At 38.4% G+C, this 14,780-nt stretch overlaps 1 protein-coding gene across 1 annotated transcript in view; it reads left to right on the top strand.

Moving 5' to 3' along the window:
- The window catches only part of NOTCH2 (notch receptor 2), a 167,142-nt gene that overhangs the window by 26,119 nt on the left and 126,243 nt on the right, over window positions 1-14,780 (top strand). Inside the window, exon 2 of the mRNA XM_027599059.2 lies at window positions 14,190-14,271. Within this exon, the coding sequence (XP_027454860.2) occupies window positions 14,190-14,271 (82 nt within the window). The remainder of the gene's footprint in view (window positions 1-14,189; window positions 14,272-14,780) is intronic.

The following is a 14,780-nucleotide window of genomic DNA, read 5'->3' as shown; positions in this document are numbered from 1 at the left end:
CAGGCCACACTTTTTTTTAGAGGTTCGGTTTTCACTAACTTAACTGCAGATGTGTTCTTTGGAGGATTTTATTTCCGCTCAGTTGAATTATGGGTAGCTTGATCAAATTATGATGGGTTGCCTACTTTTAATAGGGTCACTTCTTAAGAGTAAAATCTTGTCGGGCGCCTGGGTGGCTCAGTTGGTTAAGCGACTGCCTTCGGCTCAGGTCATGATCCTGGAGTCCCGGGATCGAGTCCCACATCGGGCTCCCTGCTCAGCGGGGAGTCTGCTTCTCCCTCTGACCCTCCCCTCTCATGCTCTCTCTCTATCTCATTCTCTCTCTCAAATAAATAAATAAAAACTTTAAAACAAAACAAAACAAAACAAAAACAAATAAAAATCTTAAAAAAGAGTAAAATCTTGTCAACATAAGATGTGATGATTATTATGATCTGGTTCATGATTTCCTTTTGCTTCTTGATGCTACTGTGTATTGAGAAGAAATGGTATCTAATTATAATTTTACAAAGGAAGAACTCTGTACAATTCCACCCATTCTTTTACCTCATAGGGTACTTTGTTTTTGTGTTTTTCCTGAGAAATAATACATAGCAGTATATTGAATCCTAGAGTTGGCAAGTTTTTTTTTTAAAGATTTTATTTATTTGAGAGAGAGAATGAGAGATAGAGAGCACGAGAGGGAAGAGGGTCAGAGGGAGAAACAGACTCCCTGCTGAGCAAGGAGCCCGATGTGGGACTCCATCCTGGGACTCCAGGATCATGACCTGAGCCGAAGGCAGTCTGAGCCACCCAGGCGCCCAAGTTGGCAAGTTTTCAAAAGTGGGGTACTTTTGTTGTGGAGGTGGGAGAGATACTAATGAATGTCCTTGTTAGGGCATGCGCATGAAGAGTGGTTCTGAAATACAGCATTGGTGGCCCTCTTATCCTAGGAACTTAGTCTTGTTTTGGTTTTTGACAAGCCTGTGGCCTTTAGCTGGTCTTTGTCATAGATGTTTTTTATGTACATAGTTGGTATGTGGGTGCTTATCTGCATGAGAGTATTCTGTTATGGAGGGAGGTTTGGTGGACATCAGGTTTTTCTGACTGCATTTCAACAGATGTAATGAGTGGAAGGATGCTGGACTGGTAGATAAAGACTTGTGTTCTGGTGCAGCTTTGGCCATCTTGACTTGAATGACTTTGGGCAAGTTCCTTATTTCTTTGAGTTGCAGTTTCCTCTTCTGTAAATGGTGCTAATACCAATTTGCATGCCTTACAGGGTTGTTGTGGGGATCAAATGAAATCATTTGTATGAAAATGTTTTGTAAACTATGAAGGTATTTTTATTGTAGCATTGCCTTTAGTCAGACTTCTCAGGGTTGAGAAAGCGAGAGTTGGGAGCTGACGTTCTGATTTGTTTGGCCGGTGTTCACATTGGTCTTAGAATACTTGTAGGTTTGGGTGGGGGAACATAGATGGAAATTAGCTAAAAATCCCTGCCCACTAGAAGCTGAGACATTAATCCTAAGTACATGTTGCCAAGTCAGTACCAGCTCCATCTTTAGGTAGAGCAGGTGCTTGTTACTCTCATTTTACTGGAAGGACACTGACCAGCCAACTAACGTAGGATGTGACTGGCTACTTTCTGAAATCACATCATTAGAATTACTCCTTGAGGGTAAGATACTGTATTGTAGGAAGGTTGCTGATTTGGGTTATTTTCAGTGGAGTTGGAAGAGCACATACAGAGGCCCACTGTGTGCAAATTTATAAACTTGTTCTACTTAACTCAAAAACCAGATCACGTGTGGAGGAGGACACTTGATTCACTTGACATTTTTAATATAAAACTTAAAGTATTTGAGACTTTCTATGGTAAATTCTATTCAGGCTTATAGCCAAAGTGATTACAATGCCTTGGTTTTCATATTTTCGATGAGGTAATGTGTGCTTTGGTGGGGAGAAGTAATGTTATTTAATCACCAGCACTACACTAATAACCACATTAGCTAAATCCTTTGTCCCTTTGCTTGAACTCAGAGTTACTTGCTTTAATACTGGTTTTCCAGAGGACTTAATCCTGTTAATGTGATGAGGTGATGGTGGGAAGGACATTCCCATTGGGCCTGGAGTGGTGTAACTGGTAAAACTCCCTTTCTAAATCCCTCTTGTTCTACATGAATATCACTCCCATGTCCCCAAAGTGGAATGAATTTTTACTGAGGAGAGTATTTTAAGAGTGATAAACAAAAGAGATGAAAATATCTCCTCTGCCAGGTCTTTGTGACCTTAGAAAGCTAGAATAAACTATCATTTTGCAGATTTTATTTTTGTCTTCTTTTGTGGGAAATTAGGGACTTGTTTATGTTCTCTTGGAGGGAGATAGAAAACTGGCCTGCTCCTTCAACAGTTTGGCTTTGAAAACATTTTCCAAACATTTACCATATGCCTAGCATTACATAGCTGGGTTGAACCTAGGTAGAACAGACATGGTCTAGGTATTGCTGAGTCCAAAATCTGTCTTTTGCTGGAACCCCCTTGGGCTGCCAGGCAGGAGGAGTGGCAGCAAGGTAGATGAAATGGGTGGTAGATTAGGGCATCTGCTTTTTTTTTAAATTCCCTCTAGGAATTTATGACTCATTTATGGGAGTTGGGGAAGACTGGGCTCCAGAAAGCCAATACCCTTTATAGGATTTACCCCCCAAATTTTAATTTAATATATTGAGGTTTAAATTATTTTTATAGCTCTTTCTGAGAACTCTGGACTGAAGCTGAAACAAGAGAAGTCTTTTGGCCTCTCTAAAACTAAGAAAACCTTCATCAAAGGCAACATAAATTTTGGGTTTGCCAAATCAGGTGTTGCTGCAAATGGAGAAACCTAGATTTCCTTCCTGTTTTAAAAAACGCTAACATGGAAAGCTCAAGTTCTGATATGATCATTTATTAATGCAGACAAAATTTTCTATCTTTGCTGCCTTTCTTTGCTCATCCAGTTGGCTGTGCCTGTTTGCAAACCAGGTTGTGGCTGTCAGTGTGCGGGGCTGTTTTTGTTAAAATGACTATTACAACTCCATGGAAATCTAAGTAGTCTTAGAGATGAATTCTTACCTACATTCACAGTAAAGAAAGAATATGAATAGTTGAAAGGTTTGAGTCAGAGGAGAGGAATTTTAAAGAGGACTTGATTAAACATTGAAATTATCAGCTCTTCATCAAATATCTTTAAGTATACATTATTATTACGTTTTTCTGTTGACCCTGGGACCCAAGTTCTGTTGGTGTGAGTTGGCGTTGATCTGTGTTTGAAGAAACAAGTGAGAAGAAGGGAGCAATTGAAAATAAAACTAAATAAAAATTAAAGTTTGTAGCTATACTATATGTTTTCTTCCGTCAGTGGTTAATAAAAGATTTGATATTTTCCTAGTGTCTGCCTTCATCTATTCCAGGGTTGTTGTCCCAGACATGTTCTCTGGAAATGGGAACAATATGCATTTACCATCTCCAGATTTAGACATTTTCCTCACAATGCTGGTTTCTGTGCTTATCCGGAATATTCGAGCCTGGGTATGAGCCCAGGGTTTAGGACCTTTGAGCTCTTGAGTTTAAACAGTTCTCAGTGGAACATAATAAAAAATAAATTAATTAAAAAAAAAACAGTTCTCAGTGATGTGAGTTTTGTATTGAATATTGTCCACAGGTGAATAGGGTTTGGTTTTGGCTGAAGGTATAGAACCTCTGTCACCCAGATAATAATATAGAAATAACCCAAGTGTTAGGACCTTAGTTTCTGCAAGCCCTGGCTTCAGAACAGTTGGCTATAATGGAGTGGTGCTTTATGCTGGACTCAGATTTTTTGTCATACAGTGACACTTCATGGTGTTCTGGTGACTTGATTCTTGGGAGTAGCCTTCATTGCTACAACCAGAGTTTTTAAAAAAAGGCGGTGGGGAAGGATACTCATGAGGAAATCTGGGGCTGTTCTCTGGATTTTTCCCCATTGGTTTTGCGAAGTCTCCTGGATTTTATTTTTTTATTTATTATTTTTTTAAAATTTGATTTTATTTAAATTCAATTAATTAACATAAAGTGTATCATTAGTTTCAGAGGTAGAGTTCAGTGATTCATCAGTTGCACATAACACCCAGTGCTCATTACATTATGTGCCCTCCTTAATTCCTTGATTTTATATAATGTAACAATCTTAGGTTTTTCCATTTTTATTTTTAACATAATTTTGTCCCTTGTTCTTTGTTTTTGGGGTCTACCTCCAGATAAATAATAGAAATTGTCTACTCCATTTAAAAAGTTTTCTGAACAATTTAAGCTAAAAGAACACTTTGTTTCTTTTGGGTGGGTAGCAAGAAGATTATATATATTTATAAAATTCTTTTCCAGCAAGGGTACTTAAAAGCATGTATTTAAAATTAAGAGCTTTTAAAAAAATGAAGCTGTACTTAACAAAATTGCCTTTAAAAAGCTTTAAAAAGGGAGCATTTACTAAAAGCACAGGAAATTGGTGACAGGCAGAATTTGTTTCTGATAACAGAACAGATAATAGATCATGGAGGAGATAATAGAAGGTTGCAGACAATAGGATATCACCTCAGATTGGCCTTTTTTGGCCATTATATAAAGAAGATAATTTAACTTCTTCATAGAGAATAATTTAACTTCTAGATCTGATATAGCTTCTTCCCTTTTCATAGAGAATAATTTAACTTCTAGATCCAATATAGCTTCTTCCCTCTTGGGTTTTATTATACCAAGATCTTGAACCTTTTGGACGTAAAAATCCTGTAATTATTTTGGTCAGTGTCATTTTACTAAATGTTAAGTACTCAATAGTAAAGAAATTTATCGGGGCTACTTTGGATCAGATTGGAGCTTATTTTTCTATTTCTATGGATGTGTATTGGGGGAATCTACTCATGGGGAAAATGGTACTATATAATGAAAACATATGATCTTAGCTTACCATTCACTTGAAATTTTTATTACTATGTTTTGTGCATTTGCTGTTTAGATGTAAATTATTTTGGCTTCTGTTCAACCCATTTAAATCAATTCTTAGCCATAATACACATGGCTTAAGATTCATGGGGAAGAGTGGGGGCGTGTGTATCTTATGCAAATTTTAAGGCAGGAATTTCCAAATATGTTTCAGTTTTGTGAAGATTAGAAAAGTATAGTTCCACTTTCTCAACTTCTCATCCCTGTTAAAGGCCAGGAAATTTGCATCATTTTTTTCCTTCTTATTTTACTTTTCTACTGCTTATACAAAATGAAATCAGAATTATTAGACACAGTCACGTTTGGGTATCACTATGCTTATGGAAATTGAAGCCTTAGAAAATTCTAAACACATGAAGTGGTCATTGACTTTGTCAATAGGTTTTGTGTTAAAGATAGTTCATTGACTACCTTATGAGTATTGACTATGCCTGCTATGGTCCAGGCACTGTGCTAGGTCATGGGTATACCAAGATGAGCCAATCATGGTCACAGTCTTTAGAGAATTTGCATGGAGGTAGGGGAGAGGGACAGGTGAGCCAGCACTTTTATTAAATTTGGATGGGATGTAATGGGAGTACGGAGGAGGAACATCTAAATCAGACTGGAGGGTGTCTGAAGGCTTCTTAAGGAAGGTAATGTTTTATCTATGATTTGAAATATAGGTAGGAGTAAGCGAGATGGATAAAGAAGAAAGGGAGGGGAAGAATTTTCCAAGTAAAGGAATGTACATATGTGTAGAGGTGATTATTAACAAATTTGCCACATCTGATTTATAAATGTGTTTTTATAATTTTTCATTTTATTTAACTCAAAATTTTTCTGCATTCTTTAAGAAGACAGAAAAATGAAGGAAATAACACAGTGTATATAGTATATGCCAGTAGAGCACAGCAAATATTGATGAATTTTTCTCTTTGCAATAAATAAATCCAGTAGTATAAGAGAAAATTGGAATTTTGTATTTTTGTATTTTTATTTTTTAAGAAGATTTTATTTATTTATTTGACAGAGAGAGAGCTAGAGTGGGAACACAAGCAGGGGGAGCGGGAGAGGGAGAAGCAGGCTTCCCACTGAGCAGGGAGCCCGATGCGGGGCTCGATCCCAGTACTCTGGGATCATGACCTGAGCTGAAGGCAGACGCTTAATGACTGAGCCACCCAGGCACCCCGAAAATTGGAATTTTTTAAATCAAAGATTATTCTAGAGTCATCAACTCACTAGGACAAATGTCTTTATAACAAGAATTCTTTTAGTAATGTCAGAAACACCCTTATGTTATTTATAACTTCATTTTTTGTTGGTTATATTTTCTTTAGTCAAGGTATACTTGTTTTTAAAAAAGTAATATTTTGCTAGGAACTCTATAGCCTAAACCTTAATCTCTGTGGGTCTGATATCAGCATCTCTTAAGTAGGAAACACATTTTCTATTATATGATATCTGTAAAGGACAGAGAAATCCTTGTAACACTATCAGGAAAATAAAATTGGTATCTCCCTTGTTGCATTTATTTGCCTTTTAATCAAGACGAATTTCAAGGAGGAAGACAGATGTTTCTCTACTTTGTTTTTATTTAAATGTACCACTTGGGATTTGAAGCTTCTGCACTTCTGTTTGTTTGGATTTTTTTTTTTTCATGGCTTGATCCCAAAAAATGGAATAAAAAATTTAGTGGAAGTTTGTTGTTTGAAATCACAGGGTGCTGTGAGAATTATTGCAAATCCCTGATGTCCCTCTGCCCTCAATTCTCTTACTTTTGGTAATAATGCAAGCAGTCGTTTTGGAAAACTTTGCTTTGTTCATTTTACTGAGCCTCTTCCAGAAGCATCAGCAGCGGGCTGTAGCCAAGGTCCTAGGGCGTAAACTCAGACTTCTCCCTCAAATGCTGCTACTAGAAATTTGCATAAACGTTGAAGAGAAAATTAAAAGGGCCCCGTATGCCCTCTCTTCACATATTTTAGGAACCCCACCCATTTAGGATATTAAAACGTCTTTTGAGTGAGCAGTGGATACGAACACAGATATCACACTGCAGACCGCCGGAGCAGGATATGGAAATAAAAATCATGTGAGATAGACAACAGAGGCTTATTTGAAGAGGCTACAAAGCAACAAGTAATGCCAATTTACACCGATTACATGTTAATGCAACAAGTGAAACACATTGAAGGCTGCTCAGATTACAGCCGGCTGGGGTGCAGACTTAATTACTCATGTTAGAGATTTCTAAAACAAAGGGAGGCTTTTAAACCAATGATATGTAGCTGGCATGATACTGAAAAGCCCTGGAAAACCTAGGCAAATGCCTCGAAGAAATTTTAAGGAAGATTCTATCCTATCAGGATACCTTGGGCCAGTCCCTAAATGGGCTAATTCCTGGGCACTAGAACTGGTTAAAATCAATGATAGCTTATTCTGTTGTTTGCAGTATTTGTAGACAAATGAGACCAATAAACTTGAGTAAATACCAGGACCTTGTCCGTACTGAGTTACACAGTGCTAAACACAAGAGTTTGGGTTGTATTTCTTAGAGGTTTTTTTCTGGAGTGGTCCTGAAATTGACATTTAGAGGGTCTGCTAAAGGTTTTTAATAAAAGCAATTTTTATTTTGTTTGTATTTATCTTAGAGTCATTCAGGTAAATCACATTCTCTTTGCCCCTGCCCCTAGCTTCCCTCCATTACACTGTATGGACTGAAAGATAGGAATTGTTTTACTTCTGTTTGATTTCCATTCAATGTCTAGTAGAGAGCCATGCTCACAGTAAGTTTTTCAACAAATAATGGAACCGTATTAAAGTTGAAAGACATTTTTGCTCATAGTGTTTATTTTACCTTTACTGTGTCACTTATTCCTGCAGTACTATACCTTTTTTTTAAGCAGTTATCTCTGATTTTTTTTTCTTTTTTGTAGTAGTAGTTCAGTATTTTTTTATTAGATTGTTAATGATGGCAACTGGGAAGAATTTATTCCACTTATTGATATTACATCTTAAATTGTCTAGAGCTCTTCTATTTTTCCAGATTTCTCAGTTTGTTTAAACTGGGGTTTGATTGATTTTAACAGGTTTCCCTAGAGGCACCATTTATCATGCATTCACTGACCAAGAATTTAAGTACCTACTATGTGACCTAGGCTTTTTTGAGCTCTTCCTATGTATTCGAGGTTGTTTAAATGTATTATTTCAGTTAGTTCTTACCGTAGGGCTCTGAGAGATGATTTTACTGTGAAGAAACTAAAGCAGAAAGAGGGTACAGGTGTAGACAGTAAATGGCGGAGCTAGAATCCAAACTCAGATCCTGATTTTAGCACCTGTGCATGAAACTAATATTGCCTCAAATATACAGAAAAGAAGAAATGTTTTCTATCCTCTAGGAACTTAAACATGGAAAAATAAGAGAAGACAGCATAGAATTAAGTGCTAAACTGTGAGTGAGTTACTAATGTCTTAGGAGTCAGGGGCTCTGAGGGTGAGGTGGGAAGTGGGCTGGGCCTCAGCAGAATGAGTAGAGTGTTGATGGTGGAGGGAAAGTGACAGCCATGGAAGCTGAGATGTGGGTAGACATCCATTCCAGTAAGAGACTGAATTTATTTTGGTGGGAGGATCCTGGGAGGGTAAGGTGGGCTGTAATCTTGAAGGCAGGCCTGAGGGTTTAGACTGAAAGAAATAGGAAATGGTTTGTCCCTGGAAGAAGTGCCCTCCATGCCATTGTGTGAAGGTACTGCGTAGACCTCCCAGCTGGTTCTTCTGAAGCCAAATTGAGAGTAAGTTCTGAGAATTAAGAACTGAAAGCCAATGCAGATTAGAGAGTGCTGTACCAACACTTTGTGAGTGGACCTTCTGGGAGGTTGGATGAGATTAGAATATAATCCTTACCACTCTTGGGGAGCTGAGAAAATAGATGTCTTCAACTTAGTCTAAAAAGGGATGACTTGAATAAGCTTATATAAAAAAGAAAAAAAGCCCCTGCACTCACTGGAACATTTTACAATTGTGACTGTTTCCTTCCTTCCTTTCTCTTTCTTTCTTTCTTCCTTCCTTCCTTTCTCTCTCTCTCTCTCTCTCTCTTTCTTTCTTCTTTTTCAAAGATTTATTTATTTCAGGGAGAGAGAGAGCGAGCGAGCAGCAGGGAGGAGCAGAGGGAGAGGGAGAGAGAATCTCGAGCAGACTCTGTGCTGAGTGTGGAGCCCAACATGGGGCTCGATCTCAACACCCTGAGATCAGACCTGAGCTGAAACCAAGAGTCAGATGTTGAACTGACTGCACCACCCAGGTCCCTACAATTGTGACTGTTTTCAAACACAAATCTGATTGTCATTTTCCTTGCTTAAAGCTGAGCACTTAGACCAGAAGCCAGGGTCTAACCCCTGCCTTCCTCCTATTACTCCCCCTCCTTGCTTAATAGTCTCCAACCACGTGAACTTGGAATACCAGTCTCATTCCCATCTCAAGGCCTCTACACTTGCTCTTTCTTCAGTTTGGGATTGCTCTTTCCCACATCTTCATGATTCTTGTTCATTCAAATCTTAGCTCAAAGATACCTTCTGAGAGAGGCCTTTCCTAGTCACCCTGTCTAAAGGAGGTCCCTATACCTCCAGCCTTTGTGATTACTCTGTCTCTCATATCTGGGTTCTGTTTCCAACAGAATCTAATACTTACCATTGTCTAAAATGACATTATTTATTTATTCATGTATTATCTATCTTTCCCTAATAGATAGAAGGTTCATGGGGACAGGGACTTTATTCTGTTAAGTACGGAATCCCTGACATTAGGGCCTGCACCTCAGATGTTTTATAAGTATGTTCTGAATATTAGAAGCCTAGCCCCCAAAACATTGCACAGAAAATGTGTGAAAATTAGAAATTGTTCTCTAAATTTTGCATCACATTGCCAAGTTGATGGAGTGATGAAATTGAAATCTCCTGCTTCTCTTTGTTTTTGCCCTTTTTTGGAGGAGGAGGAGGGAGGCATGCACAGAGATACACACACACACACACACACACACACACACACAGTGTATGAGATTGATTCCAGTCAATAGTATTTATTGAGTGATCACTGTGGCTTATGATAAAAATTTGGGAAAACACTTTTTTTTTAAAGATTTTATTTATTTGAGAGAGAGAGCGAGCACACGAGAGGGGGGAAGGTCAGAGGGATAAGCAGACTGCCTGCTAAGCAGGGAGCCCAATGCGGGACTCGATCCTAGGACTCCAGGATCATGACCTGAGCCGAAGGCAGTCGTTTAACCAACTGAGCCACCCAGGTGCCCCAAAAGTCACTCTTTTTGTGAGTGACTTATTTCTCTGAGTCTACTAAAACATCAGTTAAGCATCTGTTCTCTAAATGAGATATGATTGAGCATTTCATTTTTTACTCCACAAATGTAAAGGTGCTTTCAATTTCACTGTTAAATTTAAGTGTTTTACATTGGAAAAAGCACATTGAATTTTGAAATGAGATCTTTTCTGGTTTCACTATTTTTTTTTGTTTTTGTTATCAAAGTTTTAATTTCTCTTTGAATGGCAAATAATTACAGTATTCATTTAGAAATACCCCTGAGCAAAGTCACGAGTCTCAAATTTTACTTTATTTTTCTTTTGTCTATTCAGGCAGTACATTACTGTCTAGATTACTCAAGACCTCCAGTGTATTCTATAGTTCTAGGGGATTCCTTAATGTGGACACTCATGCCTTAATTGTTCTCAAAGTATGGCTCCTCAGACTTGAAGCATCAGCATTACCTGGGAACTTGTTAGGAATGCAGATGCCCAGTCCCCCTCTAGACCTACTCAATTAGAAACTGTGGGGATGGTGTCTGGCAAGCCCTGCAGTTGATTCTGGTGCACACTTTGAACACCATGGCTTAGTAAATGTTAAAGGGTCAAGGTAGCGTGATCCTGCAGATTAGCCAAATGGCATTAATTATTAGCCCTGTAAGCCCACCTCCTTTTTGGTCCCTGAATTTGATTGGTTCACTAAGGCTAGGCTGTAAAGTTATTTGTTTGATGGATTGTCACATATTGACTTTGGGTTGTTTGTATTTCTCTGAACCTGTCACTGTAATGATTTGCCAGGACACTTAATAGGAACAGACTGTAATTTTTTTGCACCCATGGCTTTCTGAGTCATGGGTGGCTAGACCCTTAATGTCCTTCTGCACAGATTTCTCCAGGGACCAGGAATGCTGTTCACATACTTTTTTTAAATTTTATTTTATTGTGTTATGTTAATTACCATACATTACATCATTAGTTTTTGATGTAGTATTCCATGATTCATTGTTTGCGTATAACACCCATTGCTCCATTCTGTACGTGCCCTCTTTAATACCCATCACCAGGCTGACCCATCCCTCCACCCCGCTCCCCTCTAGAACCCTCAGTTTGTTTTTCAGAGTCCATAGTCTCTCATGGTTCATCCCCCCCTCCGTTTGCCCCCCCTTCATTTTTCCCTTCTTACTAGCGTCCTTTTTTTTTTTTTTTAACATATAATATATTATTTGTTTCAGAGGTACAGGTCTGTGATTCATCAGTCTTACACAATTCACAGCGCTCACCATAGCACATACCCTCCCCAATGTCTATCACCCAGCCACCCCATCCCTCCCACCTTAATGAGGGAGGTGTCACTGTTGAATCACAGGAGACCTTCAAGAGCATTTAGTTCACCCCAGTTTAGTTTACTGGTAGGGAAATTGAGCCCCCATGAGGTTGTGCTTTACTTGCAGTAGTACAGCTAGTTAGTGGTAGAGGCAGGATTTCAGGTTTTTGGACTCCACTGAGCCAGGATTCCTGCAGGGGGAGGACAGAGCTGCAGTTTAGCTTGCTCTGTGCCTGCAGGACATTCCTTTCCTACCGACAGGTTTTCTTCTTTATTTAAAGAAAAAAAGCAATAGAAAAAAGTCAGGAAGTTCTCATTGAAACTAATAAAAGTGTCTAAAGAGAATGAAAAAAGCAGTTTGAGAACTTTGGTATGGAGGAAATAACCTGACATTAACTGTTTTAATTATAGTTGTTGCATTGGCCTTATCAGTGTGGGAAGAGGGAGCATTTGAGCCCTACAGGGAAGTGGGATATGGACAACAAGATGACCCTCTTCCTGAATCTGCCTGTTCAGGCTGCATCTTAGTGACTGTGTGATCCCAGCAGCTGTCAGAGATGGGGCTGGACTCAGGAAGAGACCTGGACCTCAGACCCAACACTGCCACAGATAGTGGTGTGATGTTCCATGAGGAGGTCACCTAACTTCCTTGGCCTTCACTTTCTAGTAAATGGGTAAAACAAGACCTATCCTGCCCATCTGAAAAGAGAAATGTCAGATAGTGGGAAGTAGTGTATCACTGTAGTTAGGAGTACAGACTCTCTTGCAGGTTCCAGACTCTCTAAGGTTCAGATTTGGCTCTTTAACTCACTGGTGTGGCAGTAGCCGGTCACTTAGCCTTTTTGTGGAACACATATAATGAAATTAACTGCTTCACAGCATTGTAGGGAACATTGAATTAGTTAGTCTATGTAAAGTGCATAAAATAGTATCTGGGATTTAGTAAGTGCAATGTGTTAGCTGCTGTGGTTATTACTATTTAAAAAATATTATTTTAAGAGATGAGATTTCTATAAACATGTTCTCAAATGATTCCATCACTTGGTAACGGTACTGGGCAAATAGAGGGTTCTTATGCAGTAATTTTTTTTTTCTAGGGAAAGCACTTTATTTTATTTTTTAAAAGATTTTATTTATTTATTTGAGACAGAGAAAGCATGCACATGCAGTGGTGGCAGATGGAGAAGCAGGCTCTCTGTTGAGCAGGGAGCCCGATGCAGGACTCGATCCTAGGACTCTGGGATCATGACCTGAGCCAAAGGCAGACGCTTAACCAACTGAGCCACTCAGGCACCCATCTTATGCAGTAAATGTTAATGGAGGAGTTGTTCTAGCATCCAGCTTGTGCCTGGGCCCCTGTGAAACAAAGCTGATTTTGATGCCCTAGAACGTCAGGCCTAGAGCCTGTGATATTGAGCAGTTTATTCATAAAGTAGTATGGCTAGAGAAAACTCAAAGGTGGAAACGTCTCAATTTTGCTTTCAGGTATTTGTATACAAACCATCCTAGCAGATGGACATCTTAATAATCTTACAGAAAAAGTTCATTAACTGCAATTTTGGTTTTTGTTGTTTGACTAGGTTTCTTTCTGTCTTGCCTTTCCAATTGTTATTAGGATTCTTGATAAGGATTTTGGTGATGAAAATTCTAACTCTAAAGGCTAAATAATCAAGTTATCCAGCAAGTGAGTGGTAGACTTTAGGAGCCTTTCTCCTCTTGTGGCTGGAATCTATGAAAATTTCTACCATTGCTGTTTATTTCTAAGTAGTCTGTCTTGGGAGGGATTATGGTGCTGAGGTTCCTTTTCATTGCCTTGTAAAAGGACTGGAGTTTAAGAATTTGAGAGTTATTGTTTTATCTGCATATATAAATTAACTTTTTATTTTCTTTACTTTGACACCCCGCCCCCCAATCTGTGTTCATGGTCTACTCTCCCATCTTTGTGTGAATCCCTTAAGGCTAGAGATTATGTTGTATTCATTTTATAGGTATTCCATTTCCCCTTTTCCTCTGGATCCTAATAGTGTGTCTAGTATATACTAGGCTCTCAATTACAGTTAGTTCAATGAATATTGTTGATGTTTCTGATTAGTTATTAAAGTGGCCTATTCTGAAACCTCACTTGAAGGCTTAAGTAATTCATTAGTATCATGGTGATCTAGTATTTACCCAGGTCTTCCTAAATATTCACTGATGAATCCTTACATTACTTATCTGAAGTATTCAAATTTCAAGATGCTCATGGCATGTCATGGATGTTAAGAGCTTTAATTTTCTTTGCGAGATAGGGATGCAACAGCAGGGAAGATAGAGGCACAGAGAATTAAGAGCATCATTCAAGACTGTAAAGTAGTTATTGTAGGAAGAGACTCCTAGGATGAGTTTCCATGCTTCTATGACCCCAGAAGCCAGAGGACAAATACAAAACAAAACAAACAAACAAAAAAACCTGATGAAAGCTCTAAAGGGAAACCCAGATCAGGTTGGATATGGGAACGGATATTGACCTAGATTGGGTAATATTTCTTTGCTGTCTGAGGGTTCTGATTAGTGACTTATTTCTAATGTACGTTTGTTTTTATTTTTAGCATTGCAGTGTCGGGATGGCTATGAGCCCTGTGTAAATGAAGGAGTATGTGTTACCTACCACAATGGCACAGGATACTGCAAGTAAGTTTTTCTGTTTTTTTTTTTTCCTTTTTATGTATTTTATTTTTCCTCAGTAGAACCCTGGACAAGATTTGGTTCTACTAATTCTATTTTCAGTACTTCTGTGAACTTCTAACTTTTCTGATGTAGTCTTTGTGGGGGATGAAGATGGAAGGATGTAGATGTCAGATAAATGGTTAACAAGAACTTCTTATTATCTTATCGCTATCTTTTTCATTATGAAAATGACTTTTCAGTGAGTTGGCTAGTTAATGTATATTGAGTGCATTCTTAGAATCACTTCTCAACATGTTAGTTACGATCTTGTTTTTAAGTCAAACCACAATAGATATTAACTTTAATTCTGCCTAGTGTAAGTGAATATTATAACATGAAACTATTTTTCTGGTGTAAAATAGTCCAGTTCCTAAAAAGAGACTGTGGGAAAGATGCATATGCACTTGTAGGGCTGGGATGGGGAACAGGCACTGTGGAGAATGTCATTATATGGGCTTACAAGAGTAAGGGTA

This window comes from Zalophus californianus, chromosome 4 (assembly GCF_009762305.2).
Source record: "Zalophus californianus isolate mZalCal1 chromosome 4, mZalCal1.pri.v2, whole genome shotgun sequence".
Taxonomy (NCBI): Eukaryota; Metazoa; Chordata; class Mammalia; order Carnivora; family Otariidae; genus Zalophus; species Zalophus californianus.
The sequence above is the reverse complement of the archived record's forward strand: the minus strand, read 5'-3'. Positions and strand labels throughout refer to the sequence as shown.